Below are 19632 nucleotides of genomic sequence, written 5' to 3'. Positions count from 1 at the left end.
GATGAAATGCACCTTCAGGTAAGGTGGTATAGTTTTATTCTCCAGAACTTTTTCAAATGATATGAGCTGATATAAAAATTAAAACTGATATCCAAAGGAGTCTTTCAGCTACAGAAAGGCAGTTTAATATGTCCTCAAACTAGTTCTCCAAAACCCAGTTCTGATGTAGAACCGGTCTGTATTATTCTGGTTTATTTCTGTGTGAGTTGACAAAGTCTAGCCAAAGTAAAAGCTCTGCACGCCCCTTTTGTGTTGTCCAACAAACCACAAGAACTGACCACACAAAATGACCACCGGGCTTTTTTCCTTTTCTTTTTCCGCGTGCGTGCTCCCGCAAATACCGCAGAGGAAATGCACCTGTCATGGAAACTGCGGAGAGGCGCTCCAGCCTCGTCTTCCGGTACTTGGAACGCGTGTTGCGCGCAGAGCCAACAGGTCTGGAGACTGGAGCAGGGGTGGGGAGGAGGCGATCGCTCATCCCCGGAGTGGGCGAACGCGCGTGGGGGGGAGCTACGCATTAACCCACCACTTCCAGACGCCGTTACTTCGTCTCATTCTCTCCGCCGCCTCGTGTCTCCAGGACGAGCTGGAGCCCGCGGTGACGCGTGACGCGTAGCGGGGCGCAGCGACTTTCAACAGGTGCGTGCGTGCGTGTGTGTGTGTGTGTGTGTGTGTGTGTTTTCTACGCGGCGTTAACGTTGATTAGTTTCCTTTTACAGCTTGATAACGTGGAAGAACGACGACAACGGCCCCGTGTCGCGTTTCCCAACATCTGCCGAGCTCGGGGTCTGATTCTGCGCTCGTTTTCGTCACGTAACCGGAGCGTTGTTTGTGTTCGTGTCACGTCAGGACGTTTGTTCACAATGTGTTTTAATGAAAGAGACTCACGGTAGAGCTCGTTTAATTAAGTCGCTTGTAATCAGGCTGCATGAACTTCTATTGGCTCTCTAGACTCTCTGGGAGAGAAATAGATTAAATAATGACATAACAATAAATAAGTGCTAAACTTTGAATGAAGCCAGAGGTTTTATCTCTTGCCTGTCACTAAGGCGTGTGTGCTTCCTGTATGCGTGCATGCCAGGACGTTTTCTCTGCTCATGTGTTAAAAATGGATATTTGCTTGCTGTCAGTGGAGAGTTAGTGCAGTTGGGCCACGTCGCAGCTGCCCTGCAGGTCCAGGTGTCATTAAACTCCTGGGCAGTTTTTCCGCCTCAGGCTTCGAGGAGAAAAGGTCTCGGGTTTTGCATGTGGCGTAGAATCGCAGCGTCCCCAGCAATTAGCTGCTTCACATGCACATTTTCCCTCCCCATTCAAGTTGTGGAGTTGCGTTACAGGTGACGAGCTCTGTGTTGGGCTCAAACAAATGCTTAAGCTGCTGAGCTCCACCCGCCTGTGTGTCCTTAGAGGGTGGGAACCCGATCATAGCCAAGTTCATGTTGTTCTTGCCCGTCCCACATAAAACAACCTTTCACCCTGTCGGACTTTCTGTGGGATTTATGTCCGGCACAAATCTTGGCCGCCCTCGGTTATTCATCAAGTTTATGAAGCTGGGTTCTGCCAGAAGCTCGTTTCGCTGATTCTGTCCCATCACAAAATGGAAAACGTGACTGGTGGTCGGCGCCTGCTCTTTTTAGATTCCTGTAGATGATAACGTTTGACTGGTGGACATTCGGCGTGTTCGGCAGTTGGACGCGGCTCAGTCTAATGAGGTGCCTTCTCATTAATGACCCACCTCCTGCAGGGAAGACTTCTATAGTGGATTTCTGGCATATTGACAGAAGCTTCGCTGCATGGAGGCCGACAGGAAGAGGGAAAGGTCACTCTGTTTTCTACCAGTCATTTGATTGAGGCCTAATCCAGTATGTACCACTGCATCCCGATGTCGTGCAGGTACAATGCCCCAGTCTGCAGACATGATCAACCTGGGCTTCTTGTCCGACGCGGAGCGGGAGCTGATCCTGCAGGTGCTGCAGCGGGACGAGGAGCTGAGGCAGACCGAGGAGCAGCGCGTGCGGTGAGAGAAGAGCAAAAAGGGCCCAAAAAGAGTTAGAGTCGCCCACGAGCAACTCCTCGTGTGAACCGCCGCTTTGTTCCTGCAGGAGGCTGAAGACGGAGCTGCTGGATGTGAAGAAGAAGGCAGCCAAGCGCGCCAGCGGGAACTACAGCCAGCGAAGCTGCGGCCGGTGCCTGGAGCCTCTGAACCGCCTCAGTCTGAGCCTTTTCTCCGAGTCTTTCCAGTGTAAAGTGTGCAAACACCACGTGTGCCGCAAATGCCAGACGGTGCTGCCCAATGGATCCTGGGTGTGCAACGTGTGCGCCAAAGAGTCGTAAGCGCACACGTCCAGAAACATGCGGCCCAAAGGAGTCGGTCTGAAGTTTAATGTGTTGTATTCGGTTCCAGGGATTTAAAGAAAAGGACGGGCGACTGGTTCTACGATCAAAGGATCAACCGCTTCTCCACAACGCCCGGGCACGACCTCGTCAAGGTCTCTCTGAAAAAGAAGCAGCCTTGTGAGTAACAGGAAGAGGAAGTGGCTATCAACTATTTGAGCAGGAATGCAAACAGCGGCCGGCCCGGCCCGGCCCACGTGGGAACGCCGGGCCGGTTCAGCAGTGGAAGGGGAGCGCCGATGGCATGTGCCGCTTGTTCTTTCAGTGAAGAAGCGTGAGACGGCGGGAGAAGTGCTGCTGAGGAGCGCTGAAGTAAACCCGGACGCCCCCACTCCGGTGCCCCGGCCCAGGCAGAAGAACCAGGCGGCTGATAAAGGGTTCTAAATCCCTTCTCCTCACTAGTTTTACGCTCGGCGCTGATCACACACAACAGTATGACCGTGGTTCTGCACCTTTTCTCTGACAGCGGATCGAGCGCTTCCGGCTCTGTTGCTTCTGGGGAGTCACTGGACTCGAAGCAGGAAGTTTGGCCGAAGCCAAACAGAGATACGGAGTCTGTGGGAAAGGCCAGCAGAAGCAGCAGTAAAGCCGAGACGGACCCTGCAGAACCCGAGCAAGCGAGGTCCATGAATCCACTGTGACAAACACTCCCCACTGACTCTAAGCCAACATTTAGGGGTTGGTGCTTGGTGTTCACTCTAATGTATCTGTCAACTAGGAGCAGAACCCACTCGGCTCGGTCCAACGTTTCCAGTTTGGCCATCCCAGTCAACGTCATTGTAGCTGGTTCTGACTGCGGCGACTCCGAAGCCAATCCTGTAAGTCACGATTGCGCTCAGTGCTTCCGCCTTCTCCTCCGCTCTGACTTTACCCTCCATCGGCGCCAGGTGCCCGAGGAGCAGCCGGCCGGTCTGAGCCCCGAGGCGCTGGAGGTCAACAGGCTCTTCAAGAAGAGCGTGAAGCGCAGCGCCAGGCCTCCAGGTTGGTGCGTGCCGCTGCCCCGCGCTCATGCTTTTCAAAGTCCAGCTTTGCTGATGTGAGCGTTCCGTGCAGAACACGTGTCCACGCTGGACCTGCGCGTCGGCTCCGACAAACTGGAGGCCTCGATGGGCAACAGGAGCCGATCGGTCCCGGGCTTAGACTTAAAGGTGAGGTCCAATTCTCTGCTTTGGGATTCGTCTAACCTGCTGAGCACTTTTATTAAATGCAAAACTGCTGGTCCATTTTAATCTTTTGTCATATTTTCTGCTGCAGGAAAACGAGGAGGAGGATGAAGACATCGACAGCTTGGTTAGATTTCATAAGAGGACGATGGCAGGAGACTCCAAGGTAGCGTGTGGCAGGCCGTGAGCAGCAGCTCATTATGTCTCTGAACAGTGCCGAGCTTGGATAATCTGAACCAGCATCTGTAACCTCAGGATATCCTCCCGCGAGTCAGGAAGCTTCTACAGCCTCGGCTCAAAGCAGATCTGCAGCCGTCGATACCATTCACACTGAAACGTCTCCTTTTTTGTCCCCGTTTGATGTTTGTTTATCCGTTTCAAAACTGATCAGCATCCGATATTTGATGCTGATTGTTTGCGCGTCTGCAGAGAGCACTCGGCAGCATGATGAGCATCTACAGCGAGGCCGGAGACTTCGACAGCGTGGAGGTGAGCGGCGAGGTGGTCTTCACCGTCAGCTACGACGAGCACGCGCAGAGCCTCCACGTCCTGGTCAAGGAGTGCCGCGAGCTGGCCTACGGCGACGCGGCGCGGCGCATCACCAACCCGTAAGTACCCGGCCCCGCCCCCGGCCCCGCGCTCAGGGGAGCAGCCGCGCTGACGCCTAGCCGCTGCGCCGACGCCTAGCCGACGCCTAGCCGACGCCTAGCCGACGCCTAGCCGACGCCTAGCCGACGCCTAGCCGACGCCTAGCCGACGCCTAGCCGACGCCTAGCCGACGCCTAGCCGACGCCGCGCTGATGCCTAGCCGACGCCTAGCCGCTGCGCTGACGCCTAGCCGACGCCGCGCTGACGCCTAGCCGACGCCGCGCTGACGCCTAGCCGACGCCTAGCCGACGCCTAGCCGACGCCGCGCTGACGCCTAGCCGACGCCTAGCCGCTGCGCTGACGCCTAGCCGACGCCGCGCTGACGCCTAGCCGACGCCGCGCTGACGCCGCGCCGACGCCTAGCCGCGGGCCGCTGCGCACGTGGCAGGAAGCTGAACGGCACAAGTCTGCTTTTGTGTCTTTCAGCTATGTCAAATGCTACCTGCTCCCCGACAAATCCCGGCAGAGCAAGAAGAAGACGAGCATCAAGAGGCGCACCATCAACCCCGTCTACAACGAGACGCTGAAGGTGACGCTGCAGGACTCGCGACTCCACTCAGTGACCTTGCGCGCTGCCTGTTCCAACTAATGACCACACCCACACAGACCTCAGCTCTGGTGTTGACACTGCAGATTACACTACCTGTTGTCAAATATTGACCCTGGCCATGGCCTCCCATGCGCATTCTGCTTAAATACAGTGACTAACAAGGTGCTCAAACGAGAATCAGCTGATAAATTATATAATAATGCTGGAGGTTTGGAAGAGATCCATTAATGAACTCCCGTCTAAGATCCAGCTTCACCCATGTCTCTGATGCTCCCTGTCTCCTCCTCCAGTACTCCATCAGCCGCTCTCAGCTCTTCACCCGCTCACTGTTGATATCGGTGTGGCATCATGGTCGCCTCAGCCGCAACGCCTTCCTAGGGGAGGCAGAGGTGGCTCTGGACTGCCAGGACCTCGACTCCCCCACGGAGGACTGTGTTGTTCTCATGGCGAAGGTGAAGCCAGCTTGATAATGTGATCTTCGTGCATCTTCACTGTACTGTGGGTTGGCTTCACACGTGTAATCCTTTTGCTTTTAAACAGTCGGCATCAGCGCCCGCTTCTGCTCAGTACAAGGGCGAGCTGGTGATCTCCCTGAAGTACATCCCACCTAAAAAGCCAGAGAGTGAAAAGAGCAAAGGTACGACCACGATGATGATCCTGCGTTTGGCTTTTTAACTCACTGCCTCTGTTGTTTCGTCCGTAGGCAAAAAGGCGGCGACAGGACAAGGGGGGGAGCTACACGTGCTGATTAAGGAGGCAAAGAATCTGACGGCCATGAAAACCGGAGGCACGTCGGATAGTTTTGTGAAGGGGTCAGTGGCCGCGTGGTAAAAACCCTCTGTGCTCCACAGGCACCGCCCGCCTTTTAGATAAACCATCAACCTGTGCCCTTGCAGGTACTTGTTCCCAAAAAGCACCAAGCAGAAGACTCCGGTCGTGAAGAAGAACCTGAACCCCCACTACGATCACACGTTTGTGTACAAAGATCTGTCCCAGGAGCAGCTGAAGGAGATGTGCCTGGAGCTGACGGTGTGGGACAGGGAGGCCATGTCCAGCAACGAGTTCCTGGGAGGGGTGCGCCTCAGCTGTGGAGCGGGTACGATCCGGACCCGGTTCATCAACCAGCAGCAGTAACTGCCTTTGATTATTATTACTAACAGGCTTTGCTCTCACCTGTAGGCGCTGTTCAGAAAGGGAAGGAGGAAGTAGACATGGACTCGGCAGGAGAGGAGGTGAGCCTGTGGGAGAAGATGATGCAGTACCCGGACTCGTGGGCAGAGGGCACTCTTCCCCTGCGTGCCACTATGGGGAAGGGCAAATGAGGACAGGGGCACAAAGGACATTAACTCGGTAAGAAGCTGCGGAGTCGGAGACAACGGAGATTAATCTAGTTTATTATATCGGCTCGACACCGTCCTCCCTGTAGGGATCATCTTCGGCGCCGCTCCCTCCTGACTGTACACTGGTGTTACAGTGGAAAACGTGCCAAGGCATCACAACACTATATTTTTATATGTTACAAAATATATATATATCATTACAAGTGAGAGTCATGCATAGCACTTAGCACACGGACTGTGTCATAATGTGTACAGAATTATTATTATACAGAATATCTGGTGTTTTCCAACAGCTTGCTGTTTTCCATTATACTGTCTGTTTAAGTTGAATAAAAAAAAGAATTCTCCCATTTGTGGATGTAAATGTAGATTTTTAACTCCTCATCCAAGTGTGATCAGAGTCGTGTTGACCTACTGTAATAAAAATGAGCCTGTTCATCCTCGTTTTGTATTTCGCTCACTAAAGGTCAGGCTCCTCTTTGGTCTCAGCCGTTGTTACAAAAGGAACAGTGCTAGTACTTCAGTGTTGTGTAGTGATCACATTTGAACGCGAGGAGCTGCCTCCCCATCGCCGATCCGTCGGCTCTCCGGTCGTCACGGCTTTATCTCCGCGAGGCCTCACTCGATTAGTCGCAGAAATCCCTGTGGAGCTCCAGCCGCTCCCGCTCCTCCTCGTCCAGCAGGAAGCCGTCAATGTAGGAGAAGAGCTCGTCCGACGACACCGGGGCGATGAAGCGCTCGCGGTCCAGCCCGAGCTCGTCCAGCAGCAGCATGCTGAAGTAGGACCTGGAGATGCGGAAGGCTTGCCTGCAGGGAAGCACAGGACTCTGAGCCGTCAGTCAAAGGATAATAATCTTCTAACATAATTAATGCAATATTCTTTTGATAAAGGAAGATCCTGTTGAAATTCCTCCTCTACTGTGCCTTCTGTCTTCCATTTTCCCTCAGCTGAGCTGTTTGTGTCAGTAGCTGAGGGGTTGGAAGAGATTTTCCAGTCTGGAAAAATCTAAGCACTTCCCCCATCACTCAGATTGCACAGTTGATGGAAAAATCTAAATGGTTTCATCCAGCTCAGTAGTGCCTGTCATGTCTGGGTCTGAAAAGCGGCCGAGAGATCAGAAATTTACCATGTTAATCTGTTACTAGAACAACTGCGTTTTGTGGCCCTTTTAAAGTGAGTTCCATAAAACTATTTGACCATCTCCGTTACCTCAGGCCTTCGATGACTTCGCTGTTGAGCAGACTCTCCTTGATGCGGCCCGTCTCGCGCGGCGGGGAGCCCAGGAGCTCGATGACGGTCACGTGCCTCAGGTCCAGTCCGCAGTCCGCTTTCTGGGGGAAACGGGAGACACGTGTTCAGGTTCCTGCTGCGCTGAGCCCCTTTAGACGGTGACCGTAGGTTTGGGGTCGGCCCACTTGGGTCATGATGTTCTGCAGCTGGTAGTCCGGGTCGGAGATGTTGGGCGCGGACACGATCAGCAGCCGCCTCTTCTCGTAGAACTGGTCCAGGAGAGCGGAGGCCGTCTTCACGTCGGCTTTTATCCCCATCTCTACGGAAACGCGCGGTCACCATAGCAACCGCTGAGCATTTCTCCGTGCGGTGGACCCACATTCAGTACTTACGGACACACTCGGCAGGGCTTCCCTCCCAGTTGCGGTTGAACTGGCACACGCGCCTGGACACCCCCCGCAGCTCATACCCCCCATCGCAGTGGTATTCACACGCTGCCCCGTAGTTGTTCCCGTCCGAGGAGCAGGTGAGGTAGCCGTGCATGGGAGCGGACAGCTCAGGACACCGTCTCACTGGGAGCAACGTCGGAGGTGATGATGACGACGGGGGAAAAAGGTCTCTCCGCTGAATCTGAATGTAATGATTTCTTGACTTACCCTCAACCCGTATGATGAACTTGCAGGCAGCTCTGTTCCTGGACTGATCGTACACCTTGTATCGGATGATGTTCGCTCCCTCTTTGAAGTCGGTGCCCGGCTCCTGGCCCACTAGAATCACACTGTGGAGAAGGTTCATGGTCAAATCCGCCTCAGAGTGAACCGTAAACGGCGGCGGCCGAAGGGAGTCACGTACTCAAGTGATTTATCGGCGGTGTCGGAGGCGGTGGGGGGGTCCCAGGTCACCGTGGCAGTGAGCTTCCCAGGCTCCGCGACCTTGAGCCTGGACGGAGGACACTTGATCTTTGGTGGATCCATGTCTGATGTAACAGGAGACGTCGGAGCAGACGGTGAAGAGAGAGAGGCGGCGGGTTGAATGCGCTCAGATCACCTGAGGGAGTACCTGAGCACACGGGCTGGGCGCCGCTCCACGACCCCCCGTGCCGGCAGGTGCGCGAGTGCTCCTGCTCGATGCGAAAGCCCGGCGCGCAGGTGAAGTCGCACCTGGAGTCCACGGCGAAGCCCTGGGTGCAGGTGTACCTGCCGTGCGGGATGAGGGGCAGGACGGGGCAGCGCATTCCTGAAGCGGCACCGGCACAGAAACGGTGAACGCAGGCACACGGAGCACGGGCTCCCTCTGATACGCACACGTACGTCTGCAGTAACTGGTCCCGGACCAGCGCCGGCTGGACAGGCACTGGATGGACGACCTGCCCACCAGGCGGTAGCCTCTGTCGCAGCTCATCTGGCAGCGGGTTCCAAGGGAGCCCCTGGAGGCTCCGCCCCTCGGGGACAGGCACTTCACCTCCCCGTTGGTCAGACTGGGAGGGTGACACCAGTAAGGATCTGTGGCCGAGGGGATCAAAAAGAGAATTTGCCTCATCCTTTAAATTAAACAGGCAGCTGTCACATGCTTACACACACACACACACACACACACACACACACCTTTGTAGACTAGTTGAAGAGCGTAATCGTCCTCTGCAAAGTCGTTGTAGGTGTCGTACACCACTGTCCCAGAGGCTGAAACAGAACACAAGCAGACGTGGAGGAAATAAGTAATAACGTCCTTCATGAGACCAAACGTGACGTCCTCCAGGTTTCACCAGCTCTGTAGCGTTAACATTCCAGGGTTCGGACACCCGGATTTCCAATCAGTGACTCCGGGGGAACCCGGTGACCAGAGCTGAAATCTTGCGAATGGCAAAACGATTAAGTTCCCCGGGAGGAGCCGGAATGTTTGGACGTGATTATGTCATGATTTAGGACAAACTTGGAGACCTCCTCTCTGACTCATCCTCAGTAGGATTAGACTCAGGATCACTGACTTCACTATTTCCACTCTCATGCTTCTTTCTCTGCTGTCGAGGTTCAGGAACTTTATGAAATTCCCGAAATGTCTCCATGCTCCGAAACCAGTGCTAAACTTTCCAGACCCCCCCCCCCCCCCCCCCCCCCCCCCCCCCCCCACCTCTCATGTCAGCTCCCTTACAGCTTCCTGTGCTTAAGCTCAGGCCTTTCTGTTTTCTGTTTCTGTTCAGAAAGCGCTTCACAATCTCCGTCCTGGCTGCGGCAACGTGCGCATTAAACACATCGTCAGCGCTTTTCCCATAATGAGCCCAGGGTTCCTCAGTTCTCCAGACGAGCCCCCCCCCCTCGCAGAAAATTAGTCACAGAGGAAATAAAAAAACCCACTCAGCTCATCCGCATGGCTGGAGCAGAGACTGGCAACAGACACATCAGCAGCCTGAAGGCCGACGTGCAGCGTCATGTTCACAGCTATTAAAGACCTTGATCGTTTTCTGTACACGTGGGTAAAAAGAGCGTCATAGCTGATAATATTATTCATATAAACTGTCAGGACTTTTAATGCAGGTATTTGGATAATATTCCATCCTGTCATTTGAAACATCACTCAAACAAAGGATCCAAGTGATTATTTTAATACCTGACTGTTGAAGGGGAGGGAATAAAGACGCTGACAGGCACCAGCTCAGACTTTCCCACAGAGACGCCGCAGGCAGAGCGAGTCCAGACACCGGGAGACGGTGTCTGAAGGTTGATTTGAGGCTTCGGCTGCCTGTGATGACAAAGGTCCCCTCAATCACGGTGCATTAGCATCGGAGCTCCTGCTTCTGGATGGGTGTCAGGCCACGGCATTATCTTGCAGGATTAATGAAGGCTCCAGCTCGCCCGGCCCACGGGGGGACCCGGCGGTAATTAACTGGCAGAGATTGGAGCCGAGCTGTAATTAAACTGCCTGGTCAGCAGGCGGGGAGAGCAGCACCTGAAGAGCAACGCGGCTCCACTGCAGCTCGTTTGAAACTCGTTTTCCACTGGAGCGTGGCCAGTTGCATGTTGGAATATGTCGCGGGTGAGCTGCGTCGCAGCCCTTCATTCCTGGAGCGAGGAGTGGGCTCCATCTGTATTCATCCCGGCGCCTCAGACCTCCAGCACATCTGCATCTAATACATATCACTGATGATACCGAGGCGTTTCTCAAGCCTGAGTGCCTGGAAATGTCTCCAGCAAATCTCTTTTTGCTTAACATGTATAAACAGTCATTGTTTTAGTACGTTTGATTCTGTTAAACACTTTTGTCCTTCATATGCAATAACAGCTAGTAACAGTTAGTTTTATAATCCTGTTCTATAACCTAATTAGATTTTAAGACTAATTAGACTATTACTTAACTTTTGACTTAACTTTTCATCACTTATGCTCATTAACTCACCTGTGAGGAACAGAACAAGCGCTGCAACGACGCGGCTGAGAGACATGTCCGAAACACCAAGACGACACATCTGGGGCGCCACACAAAGTCCTTTACCCTCAGGATGGATCAGATGGATCGGAGTCCAGCGGGGAAACGGAACGAGGCGCAAAGTTAGCGGACACTCCAGCAACGTTTGCGGCTGCTACGACCTCGCTAAACGATCCCGGCTGGGGTCAGTAAGGCACGGGAGACTGCGCAGACTTTTGGGAAGGATCCTTCTGCCTCACCGCCAAAGTGCGCAACCACTTGGTGGCGCAATCGGACTTCTCATTTTTCATGTTCCATCCCATCAAAACTCCGCCCCTGCAAATAACACGAAAGTTGAAAGTCGAGATTAGTTGAGGTGACGAGTAGTAAACACTGGTCATCGACACGACTCATTGGTTGAGTCCCACAAATAAGCAAACACACACAATCATGTAAAAAGCTGCCATCAGAGCCTAATGTGCGTGATATTAGATTACCGGTAAAACCATTGTTTCACCATGTTAATCTATGTTTTGACGTTTTTTTATGTGCCTGGCAGAGAGTAATGGTGTAATTTGAGCCTCGCAACTGTGTCACATCAACAAAAAAATAACGTATCTGCGAATAAAGTCAGACAGCACAAGAAATAATGCCACCGCTTTCAAAATAAAACAATTAAATGCCTTAAATCTCGAGGTCATGAGGTTTCTTTAGTCACAAGATGAAGACTAATATTTATCAAATAATTAACTGATAGGTATATTTGTTTACTTGTTTGCCCCTCGGATTTCTTTTTGTTTTTACTTACAGCTATTTAAAACAAAACAAACGCTCTTAAACCATCTACCTGTGCCTTCTCTTTTTTTGCTTCTTTTATTTTGAAATCGAACTGTTTTGGGCGCCGCAGACTTGACGCTGCCGTGCTGTAGAAACTGTTCGCTCCTCCAGGAAAGTGAATCTGGGCTAGTGACGTCACTTCCCCCCTTCTCTCTGGCTCCATCCCGTAGTTTTCCCCCCGCTGTCCCCTCCTGTGCGCTGTGCAGTGAACTTTTCTTTCTTTTTCCACAGCGACCGTCCAACTGCAGCATGTCGCCGTCGTCGCGGCGGCTTCAGACGAAGCCGGTGATCACCTGCCTGAAGACGTTCCTCATCTCCTACAGCCTCATATTCTGGGTAAGTTGGAGCAGGCGACGCGCTAACGGAGCAACAAAGGGCCGAAAGCGGCGACGGGTCGAACGACACCGTTTTCTCAAATCTGGACGAGGACGCGTTCGATGTGTGTGTGTGTGTGTGTGTGTGCGCGTTAAAGACGAGACGGATTCGTGTTTTTAGGAACCACTTGTTGATGAACGCACCGACCGTAGAACCCGCTCGAGCAGATGTTTGCTTCGTTTAGGAAAAAAAAACAAAACTTTTCAGTGTCCTGAAAACTGGACCTAACATCGCAAGGAGTTCTTTAAAAAAATGTTAAATTACTACAAGTGATCATGACACAGTCAGTGTTGGGTTTAACCTGTTCACCTCTATTTTATTTTGCCTCCGGTAACGTACAGCTGCAGCTTTTAATTGATTTCCGGTTAGTAATGTTTTATTGACCAGCGCTGGCTGTAATTTTTCCCATATTAAACTCAGTCGCTCGAACAGTTTAAACTCTGCTACTTGTTAAAACTCTACTACTTGCTACCTGTTCAAAACCCTTTTGATTATATTTAGATTTTTTTTAAAAGCCTTATGTTAGTCAATACTATACTATAGTCAATACTGAAAATAAATCAAAATCTAACTAAAATCTAGACCAAAGTCTAGAGTAGCTTTAGGTAACATTAGTTTAAATCCTGCTGTTTTTCTAATGTTGCCTCACTATTTAGTCTGTAGAATCAATCTGTAAGATGACTGCAGAAATTTTATTAATTAACTAACGAGCATTAATTATGGTCTATAAAATGTCATAAACTGTCTGAAGCAAGTTTTCAGGTCAGCTGTAAAGTTAAGATAATTATAGCAATACCATATGATCATAAAGGAGTTGTTATGCAACATGTGTCTGTTTTAGCTTAGTGTCCAGGAGTAATACATTTTGTTGTTTTTGTTAAATAAACAAAGTATTTGTTAATAAATGTAAATACTGGTCACATCAATAGATCAGGAAAATGTCATTTAATCACAGTCCTGGTTAATTTTCTTTATAATAGTAGACCGAGAACAACAGGACTTTGTTATGACATGATACAAGGACAATCCTCGCATTTGTGTTGACATTCTCAGACGGACTAAAAGTGTATAAAACACCAACTACAGCTCCCAAAGCACTGCGTCATCATCATTAGCACGTAAACGGTGCTAAATGCAAGTCGCAGCTCCTGTTAGATGCAGGGAAAATGTAAACATGGGCTTGTCTTCAGATAAAAACGAGCACTTATCGCTGCTTTTACCCTTAATCTTTGTACCTGCAAACAGCCACCTCAGGCTGAAGCTGCTGCTGCTGACGAAGAGTTCAGGTCAGGGCTTTTATCTCACAATTTATTGCTGTTGGCTGGTGGACCCCCCCCCCCCCCCCCCCCCCCCCCCCCCCGGGCTAACGACTGTGGGAGTGGAAAACCAGGCCGAGGCTCTTGGCGTGCCCCAGGTGTGCGTTTCCTAAGATGGTGGTCAGCAAATGAACCCATCTCTACACAAAACACGTGTCTTCTCACTGACACACTGACTACATCCTGTTTTCCACATCCCGTCCCGGGGCTTCATTACCCTTCCATTACTCATCCGGTTGTCCTCATCTGCATTCCTTCCCCTGACAACAGTCAAGACTCGGGAGGGGAAATCAATAAAGGAAATTGTGTTCCTACTGGATTCACCAAATGGCGGTTCTTAATTAAAAGCACTCCTGATATTTGTATTCAGATTCAGTTCGCATCGATAGTCGGCCTGATTAGCTGCCTGCACGATATCTGCTTATATTTGTAGATTTATCAAATGGGAGCAACAGTTCCACAGCCCAAGCTCCTGACTTCACATATCCTTTCTAATCTGATGGCTTTAGTAATAATTTAGATCAATGGCACACGTTATTACTCACTGAAATATAGCAGATTTGAAGGATTTAATTTCATTACATGCTGCTGTACCGCTGTGTAATTAGACAAGTGCTGTTGAGCCTTTAATCTTAGGTTTTGTGTCAGGCTAAAAATCCTCCTCTTTCCCTTTGGCTCTTTGATGCTGGCGCTGACTCGGCCCGCTGTCTCCCTCAGTTCACAGGCGTGATCCTGCTGGCCGTGGGGGTGTGGGGGAAGGTGAGCCTGGAGGCTTATCTCTCCCTGGTTTCTGAGGACAGCACCAATGCGCCATATGTCCTGATTGGGACCGGAGCCACCATCGTTATTTTCGGGCTGTTCGGCTGCTTCGCGACGTGCCGCGGCAGCCCGTGGATGCTCAAACTGGTCAGTGAACGAAGCAGCGCATCTCAGATACTGCTCTCGGAGGCCTAACCTGTCCCTCTTGTCTCGCTTCGTCAGTATGCCATGTTTTTGACCTTGGTGTTCCTGACTGAGCTCGTGGCCGGTATCTCGGGCTTCATCTACAGACATGAGGTGAATTGCTGGTGCAAAACTATTAAAAGGCTTCAAAGCAGCTCACAAAAAAAAAGAGAAAGAATGTAATCTTTATTTTGAATTCACCAGATCAAGGCCAAACTTGGCAAAGCCTATGAAAAAGCCGTGGAGTCCTACAACAGCACCGACAGCCCCAGTGTTGCAGTTGATGCCATCCAGAGGACTGTAAGTGGGACGCCTTCTGTGCCGTGACTTCACCTGCAGCGTCGCGTAAAATACACACGGTGTTCACTTCGTGGCTGCTTGTGTCCCACGTAGCTGCATTGCTGCGGGGTGAACCATTTCACGGACTGGAACAGGACGAAATACTTTGAGGAGAAGGGCATCCCCGCCAGCTGCTGTAAAGACACGTCCAAGTGCTCGCCGGAGACCCTGAAAGACCTCAACAAGGCCGCGAAGGAGGTGTACACCGAGGTGAGTTCACTGCCCGCCTCCGTCGGAGCCGTGCAGCTGGAAGTCCAGTCAGTTCAGCAGGAGGCCACGCGCTTGTGCAACGTTTAGAGGCTGTTGTTAATCTCTTCTTTTTGCTGTGCAGGGCTGCTTCTCACAGGTGACCACTGTGATGGAGGCCAACCTGGGAATTATCGCAGGCATCTCCTTCGGGATCGCATTCTTCCAGGTACGTGTTCGCTCAGAGGCTTTCACTTCCCTGTGTACTCCTCCCTGTCTGCCTGTTCTGGAGCTTCACTGTTTTTTTCACTGTCCTGGAGTGAAGTGAACCACACGGTGCCTGCATGTGCTGTCGATGTGTCAGTGAAGTACGGCTCCTATCGGGTGCCTCAGATTAGGCGGCGGCAGCAAAACAAACACGACAACGCTGACATGTTGCTTAGAATTAGTCGTCACACTATAAAGCCAAAGTCCAAAGTTGAATCAGAGTGTCGCCTGGCATTTACAGCACGTCACCACTTCACCTCCTGCCTCTGTTTCCACTTTAAAAACAGATGTTTAGACAACGTTGTGTCTGTGGGCAGTTATTTATAGTCTGTTAATAATGTGGTTGCATTATGCTCTATTTTTAGGGTCAGAGCAGCATTTTCACTGGAACGTAAAACGTGTTAAACGTAATTTTTATTTCCTTTCAGCTCATTGGGATCTTCCTGGCCTGCTGCCTGTCTCGATACATTACCAACAACCAGTATGAGATGGTCTAACAGTGACTTTGCACAGGTAACGGCTTTTGATATAAGAGGTGTGAGCGAAGCAACTGGGAGATTATTTATCATCTTCAGGTTTGCGTGACACACAGGTTGTGAAATCTCCCATCCAATAAACTGCAGCAGTTATTTATTGATTTTATTCCCCTAACAGCTTCTTCGTTCTGCCTGTTTGCAGGTTACTGATGAGCAGCTCCTGAAGGAATCTCATGTGATTTTAATGTCGTGTGTGTGTGTCCGTCAGTATCATTTTAGAGAGGGAAAAACACAGAATACCAAACAGGAAGAAGGGGAGATTAAAAAACTTGGACTTAAAAAGGGATAAGACCTGTAGCAACGTTTGACCAAAACGAAAAGGGACCTGGACATTCCTGATATCTGTTACTCACTCGATTCAAATGGGACATTTCAGTTAACCACAAATGTAATGACGTAGACGTTGATGAATTAACTCTGTCGACTTTCCCTTTTCTCACGTCTTTAACGCTGCCTTTTTTTGTAATTTTGCTAAAGTTAGTCTGTAGAGATGATGAAATTTAGACAGCTGATGAACTGGTGGATAAGAGGGCGAGGACTTTTGATTTAGAGGAATATGAGCCTTAGTGTTTGTAGGCAAGTGATGTTGAGCGCCTGTGCTTCATGTGTGCCAATAAAAGCAGCCTAGCCAGCCTAAAGTCACAGATTCAGTGTTACATTGTTTTTTGGTTTTTTTGTGGATGCATGTGAAAAACTTGAAAAAATAAAGATTTGTTGTCCTTACTAAGAATCACAATGTTTCATTTCTGTAGAATAATGCAAACACATAACACAAAACCTGTTTTTAACTCTGGGCCCTGTGTTGGTTTCACAGGCCTTTGAGCTTTTTAACAGTCATTCCTACTCTTCTTCCTACTAAAGGTCTCAAATAAAGTGATCACAGCATCTGGTGACTGGCGTGGCTCATGCAGGCTCTTCAAATCAGCAATACTCATACCTCACCAATATGACAAAATAAATCTCAAACTTAAGGCAGATTTGAGTCCTGAAGTTTCTGCACGGGCCTCGGGTGCCTGTAAGCATGAATGTTATTGTATTACAGAATATGTTTAATATTTCAGTGTCTTGGAGCAGCAGAATTACAAATCTCGTGGGGAAACACTTCTTCTCTTCATCCCGTCTTTATATGCTTGCTAAAGGATTAGTTTATAAGATCTCCTATAAATACATAGAGCAATTAGCAACTTTTAGCAGGACAGTCCCAGGTGTGCCTGATCATATTAATAAGGATGCTTCAGGTGCAGCCCCGCCCACTGTTAATTGACTATTAAGGCCTGTGCGGCGTCATACGCCGCTTCATTGCTGCCGTGCCACGTTAAACCGTCGGCTGTCCTCCAGCGCCGCGCATCGTCCTGACGTTTGGGTTCTCGGTGGTAAGTGTGGTTGTGACGCTAGGGCAGTATTGTACGACGGGTCTTTGCCGCATTCTTCTCCGTAACCTGAGCCGTGATTGACGGATGATCGGTGTCCGCGTGGTGATGCGTTCAAGGACCCGCGTCGACGCTTCAGGAGAACTAGCGGAGTCGAGCCACGAGGCGGCAGCGCTTTGCAACGATCCCCGGCCACCGCACGCGCACGAGTGGGCGCCTTCAAATATAAACGGCTCGCTCTCCATTTCCTTGTTCAATGTGCGCAGGTTTTTAAATCTAAGCTGTTATGATCATAACTTAAACCCAACGCGCGCTCGAGCGACCGAACATTGCATCGCCTTCCAGCTAAACGCGGCGTGGAAACAATGAGAAGTAACCAGGGTGCAGCGAATTGCAGACAGGTCCTGGGCAAATACATTTGATTGACAGCAGTGATGTGAGTCCTTATTGGCTGATTTGGGATCAGCCGCTGTTGGAGTCTGCCTCCATCCTATAAGCGGCCCAATAACGTCCGTATGAAATGTAGACGAAGGGCGGACCTTGTGGGTTTTTCCTCGTCTCCAGCCCGGCTGCGTGGTATAAAAGCAGGGCTCGGCTTCCAGTCACCGAGGGGGTTTTCACGTTTTCTTCTTGGCGGGTGGTGCGCGGACGCTGACGGGCTTTGTTTACGGAGCCAAGGAGGACGTTTCCTCGGGTTACATCGTGGTTCAGGTCAGTCGGCATCCTCTCATTCAAAGCCTCTGCTGCGAGCACTCATCAGTGCTTTTTATATAAGTCGATGTCGCATCGATGACTTCTGATTTTATAATGCGGTAAATGACGGAGCGTCTCTGCGTAACAAAGGTTTATGCGTTTAAGTGGCTCCAGTTTGAGAGCAACGCGCTACATTGTTTCATGCCCTGCAAGCTGTGCGGTGGTGGAGGAGGAGGGGGGGGCTATGAACCGGTTGCCCTCGTCTCTAGACTGACGGTGCACAGCAGTGTCTGAGTTGCATCAGGCCGTTCGTCGTGTTGCGTGTCTTTTTTTTTTTTTTTTTTTTTTTTTTTTAATTCCTGCAGCGTTTGCACCTTCCTGATTCCCCTCGTTTCCTCTTCCTCCCGCAGAGCCGGCCTTTAATTACCGCACCTGCCCACGCGCCAATCGACCGCCTTCCACCATGATGCAGATCGCCAGCGACGCGTCCAGCAACAAGCACTCGCTCATCAACGTCATGCACCGCTTCATCGCGGCCGCCAACAACATGGACGAGACCATCATGGTGCCGAGCCTGCTGCGTGACGTGCCGCTGGAGGAGCGCGCGGCCAGCGAGGCGGAGGCCAACAACAACCACGCGCCGCCGTGTCACAGCAAGCAGAGGGACATGTACGAGCACTACCTGCTGCTGAAGTCCATAAAGAACGACATGGAGTGGGGGCTGCTGAAGAGGGAGGTGGGCGGCGGCGGCGCCGGCCTGCTGGACATCCCGCTGACCGTGCAGCACCAGCGGAGGGAGGAGCAGCAGCACCAGGACCTCCTCCACGAGGACAACACGGACCTGGAGAATCAGTTCCACTATCACCTCAGAGGACTGTTCGGAGTTCTGTCCAAGCTCACCTTGCAAGCGGACCACCTGACCAACAGGTACAAGAGGGAGATCGGAGGAGGGAACTTCATGAGATAGAGGCGCGCTTTAGACGGCCTCCCCCTCATCCACCTCCACCTCCTGGACAGCTGTTCTTGCACAGTGGCTTGTGTTGAAGGTCCCCATCTCTTCCCATTAGATCTGAATGGACAGGGCAACCACTTTGACTTCTCACATGCCTGCATAGCGACACTCCAACACCCCTCCCCCCCCCCCCCCCCCCTCAGACCTGAAACCTGTGATGCCTGCATGTTTTCATCGGATGATGTTTGTTTGGTGGAGGTTTCACGGGCCTGTACCAAAGTCCGGATGAAGCACAGTTCTGGTTTATGCAAAGACCCCAATCTCTATTTCAAACGTGAAACCTAAATTTGCCACCAGATTAATATTTGTGAATAAAAAATTTGACTGTAGGAGATTTGAATGCTGGTTATTCTGTCCCCTTAGTTTTAAATATTTTAAATTATTTTAATGCTGAGCTAAAGGGCTCTGACCTGCAGAGGTTTTAAATCCTCCCTCTTGGTGTTACTGTAACATGGCGTGCCTTGACGTTTTGTAAATCCCAATGCCCTGTTCAGTTACCTGCCGTGTCCCCTCGAAGGTTCATTAAGGTGATGAACTTAAATTTTTGTCCTTGGCTATTTCAAAACCAATTTTCTATTGATGCGGAAACAGTGAAATAAATAATTGGAAACTTCATGTTGTTGGTCTTTTCTTACCGACGTTTACAGGAAGTTGTTGATTTTAATTGAGACTTTTGCAGGAATGTGATGTACTTGCGCATGCTGTAACCTGAAAACTACGCCTCACATTTTGTAATGGAGGCAAGTTTAATGGCTTTATGCAAGAAGTCTGTCAGATTTTCATTCATCCACTTGCGGTTGCCTGGAAATTGCTTTACTCTGGACTTTCTTAGATTCTAGACATGTGCGAAGAGTCAAGGTTGTGCAAGAAAGGTCATGGAGTATATGCAAATCCCACCATCCTGCTGATGGGGAATATAACTGTTAATGGGAACCTCAACCCTTCCTCCAGCTTGTTTTTTCCCTTTGAAGCGTAGTCAAGACATTTCCTCGTACAGTCTAGTGGAATGCTAATCAATACAAAGCATTTAGAAAATC

General features: G+C 50.6%; 4 protein-coding genes across 5 annotated transcripts; 3 read left to right on the top strand and 1 right to left on the bottom strand.

Moving 5' to 3' along the window:
- The first annotated feature begins 369 nt into the window (after positions 1-369).
- sytl4 (synaptotagmin-like 4) lies at positions 370-6434 on the top strand. The gene is made up of 17 exons (XM_029165078.3): positions 370-639; positions 1891-2014; positions 2100-2327; positions 2402-2511; positions 2657-2768; positions 2858-3013; positions 3110-3209; positions 3279-3372; positions 3445-3539; positions 3646-3720; positions 3984-4162; positions 4629-4731; positions 5043-5204; positions 5293-5389; positions 5456-5564; positions 5649-5848; positions 5932-6434. The coding sequence occupies exons 2-17, from the start codon at positions 1896-1898 to the stop codon at positions 6072-6074; spliced, it is 2082 nt and encodes a 693-aa protein (XP_029020911.1). The 5' UTR covers positions 370-639; positions 1891-1895; the 3' UTR covers positions 6075-6434.
- srpx2 (sushi-repeat containing protein X-linked 2) lies at positions 6130-11706 on the bottom strand. Its single transcript, XM_029165074.2, has 11 exons — positions 11570-11706; positions 10714-11058; positions 8928-9002; positions 8634-8825; positions 8383-8559; positions 8176-8299; positions 7980-8101; positions 7716-7895; positions 7509-7642; positions 7303-7424; positions 6130-6899 (listed from the first exon to the last, which is right to left on the bottom strand). Exons 2-11 carry the CDS (start codon positions 10781-10783, stop codon positions 6719-6721), a joined length of 1377 nt encoding a protein of 458 aa, XP_029020907.1. The 5' UTR covers positions 10784-11058; positions 11570-11706; the 3' UTR covers positions 6130-6718.
- A 54-nt stretch (positions 11707-11760) lies between these two features.
- tspan7 (tetraspanin 7) lies at positions 11761-16250 on the top strand. The gene is made up of 8 exons (XM_029165075.3): positions 11761-11895; positions 13968-14156; positions 14232-14306; positions 14397-14492; positions 14586-14741; positions 14863-14946; positions 15413-15497; positions 15663-16250. The coding sequence occupies exons 1-7, from the start codon at positions 11809-11811 to the stop codon at positions 15479-15481; spliced, it is 756 nt and encodes a 251-aa protein (XP_029020908.1). The 5' UTR covers positions 11761-11808; the 3' UTR covers positions 15482-15497; positions 15663-16250.
- Positions 16251-16734: 484 nt separating this feature from the next.
- Positions 16735-19210, top strand: mid1ip1l (MID1 interacting protein 1, like). Of its 2 annotated transcripts, none has more exons than XM_029165077.3 (2): positions 16735-16893; positions 17994-19210. In XM_029165077.3, exon 2 carries the CDS (start codon positions 18047-18049, stop codon positions 18548-18550), a length of 504 nt encoding a protein of 167 aa, XP_029020910.1. In that variant the 5' UTR covers positions 16735-16893; positions 17994-18046; the 3' UTR covers positions 18551-19210. The 2 variants fall into 2 exon arrangements, with proteins under 2 accessions (XP_029020910.1, XP_029020909.1); XM_029165076.1 differs by lacking the exon at positions 16735-16893 and adding an exon at positions 17440-17601.
- Positions 19211-19632: the final 422 nt, after the last annotated feature.

The sequence above is a fragment of the Betta splendens genome, chromosome 10 (assembly GCF_900634795.4).
Source record: "Betta splendens chromosome 10, fBetSpl5.4, whole genome shotgun sequence".
Classification (NCBI taxonomy): Eukaryota; Metazoa; Chordata; class Actinopteri; order Anabantiformes; family Osphronemidae; genus Betta; species Betta splendens.
This window is presented reverse-complemented; position numbering and strand designations above follow the sequence as displayed.

Coding starts and splice junctions, on each gene's coding strand:
- sytl4 (XM_029165078.3), top strand. CDS start 1,896: ATGCCCCAGTCTGCAGACATGATCAACCTGGGCTTCTTGTCCGACGCG. Junction 3,721..3,983: donor CGATGGCAGGAGACTCCAAG/GTAGCGTGTGGC, acceptor GCGCGTCTGCAG/AGAGCACTCGGCAGCATGAT. Junction 5,565..5,648: donor TCGGATAGTTTTGTGAAGGG/GTCAGTGGCCGC, acceptor GTGCCCTTGCAG/GTACTTGTTCCCAAAAAGCA.
- srpx2 (XM_029165074.2), bottom strand. CDS start 10,783: ATGTGTCGTCTTGGTGTTTCGGACATGTCTCTCAGCCGCGTCGTTGCA. Junction 8,826..8,927: donor TCTTCAACTAGTCTACAAAG/GTGTGTGTGTGT, acceptor CCTCGGCCACAG/ATCCTTACTGGTGTCACCCT. Junction 7,896..7,979: donor GTTCATCATACGGGTTGAGG/GTAAGTCAAGAA, acceptor CGTTGCTCCCAG/TGAGACGGTGTCCTGAGCTG.
- tspan7 (XM_029165075.3), top strand. CDS start 11,809: ATGTCGCCGTCGTCGCGGCGGCTTCAGACGAAGCCGGTGATCACCTGC. Junction 14,307..14,396: donor GCTTCATCTACAGACATGAG/GTGAATTGCTGG, acceptor TGAATTCACCAG/ATCAAGGCCAAACTTGGCAA. Junction 14,742..14,862: donor CGAAGGAGGTGTACACCGAG/GTGAGTTCACTG, acceptor TTTGCTGTGCAG/GGCTGCTTCTCACAGGTGAC.
- mid1ip1l (XM_029165077.3), top strand. CDS start 18,047: ATGATGCAGATCGCCAGCGACGCGTCCAGCAACAAGCACTCGCTCATC.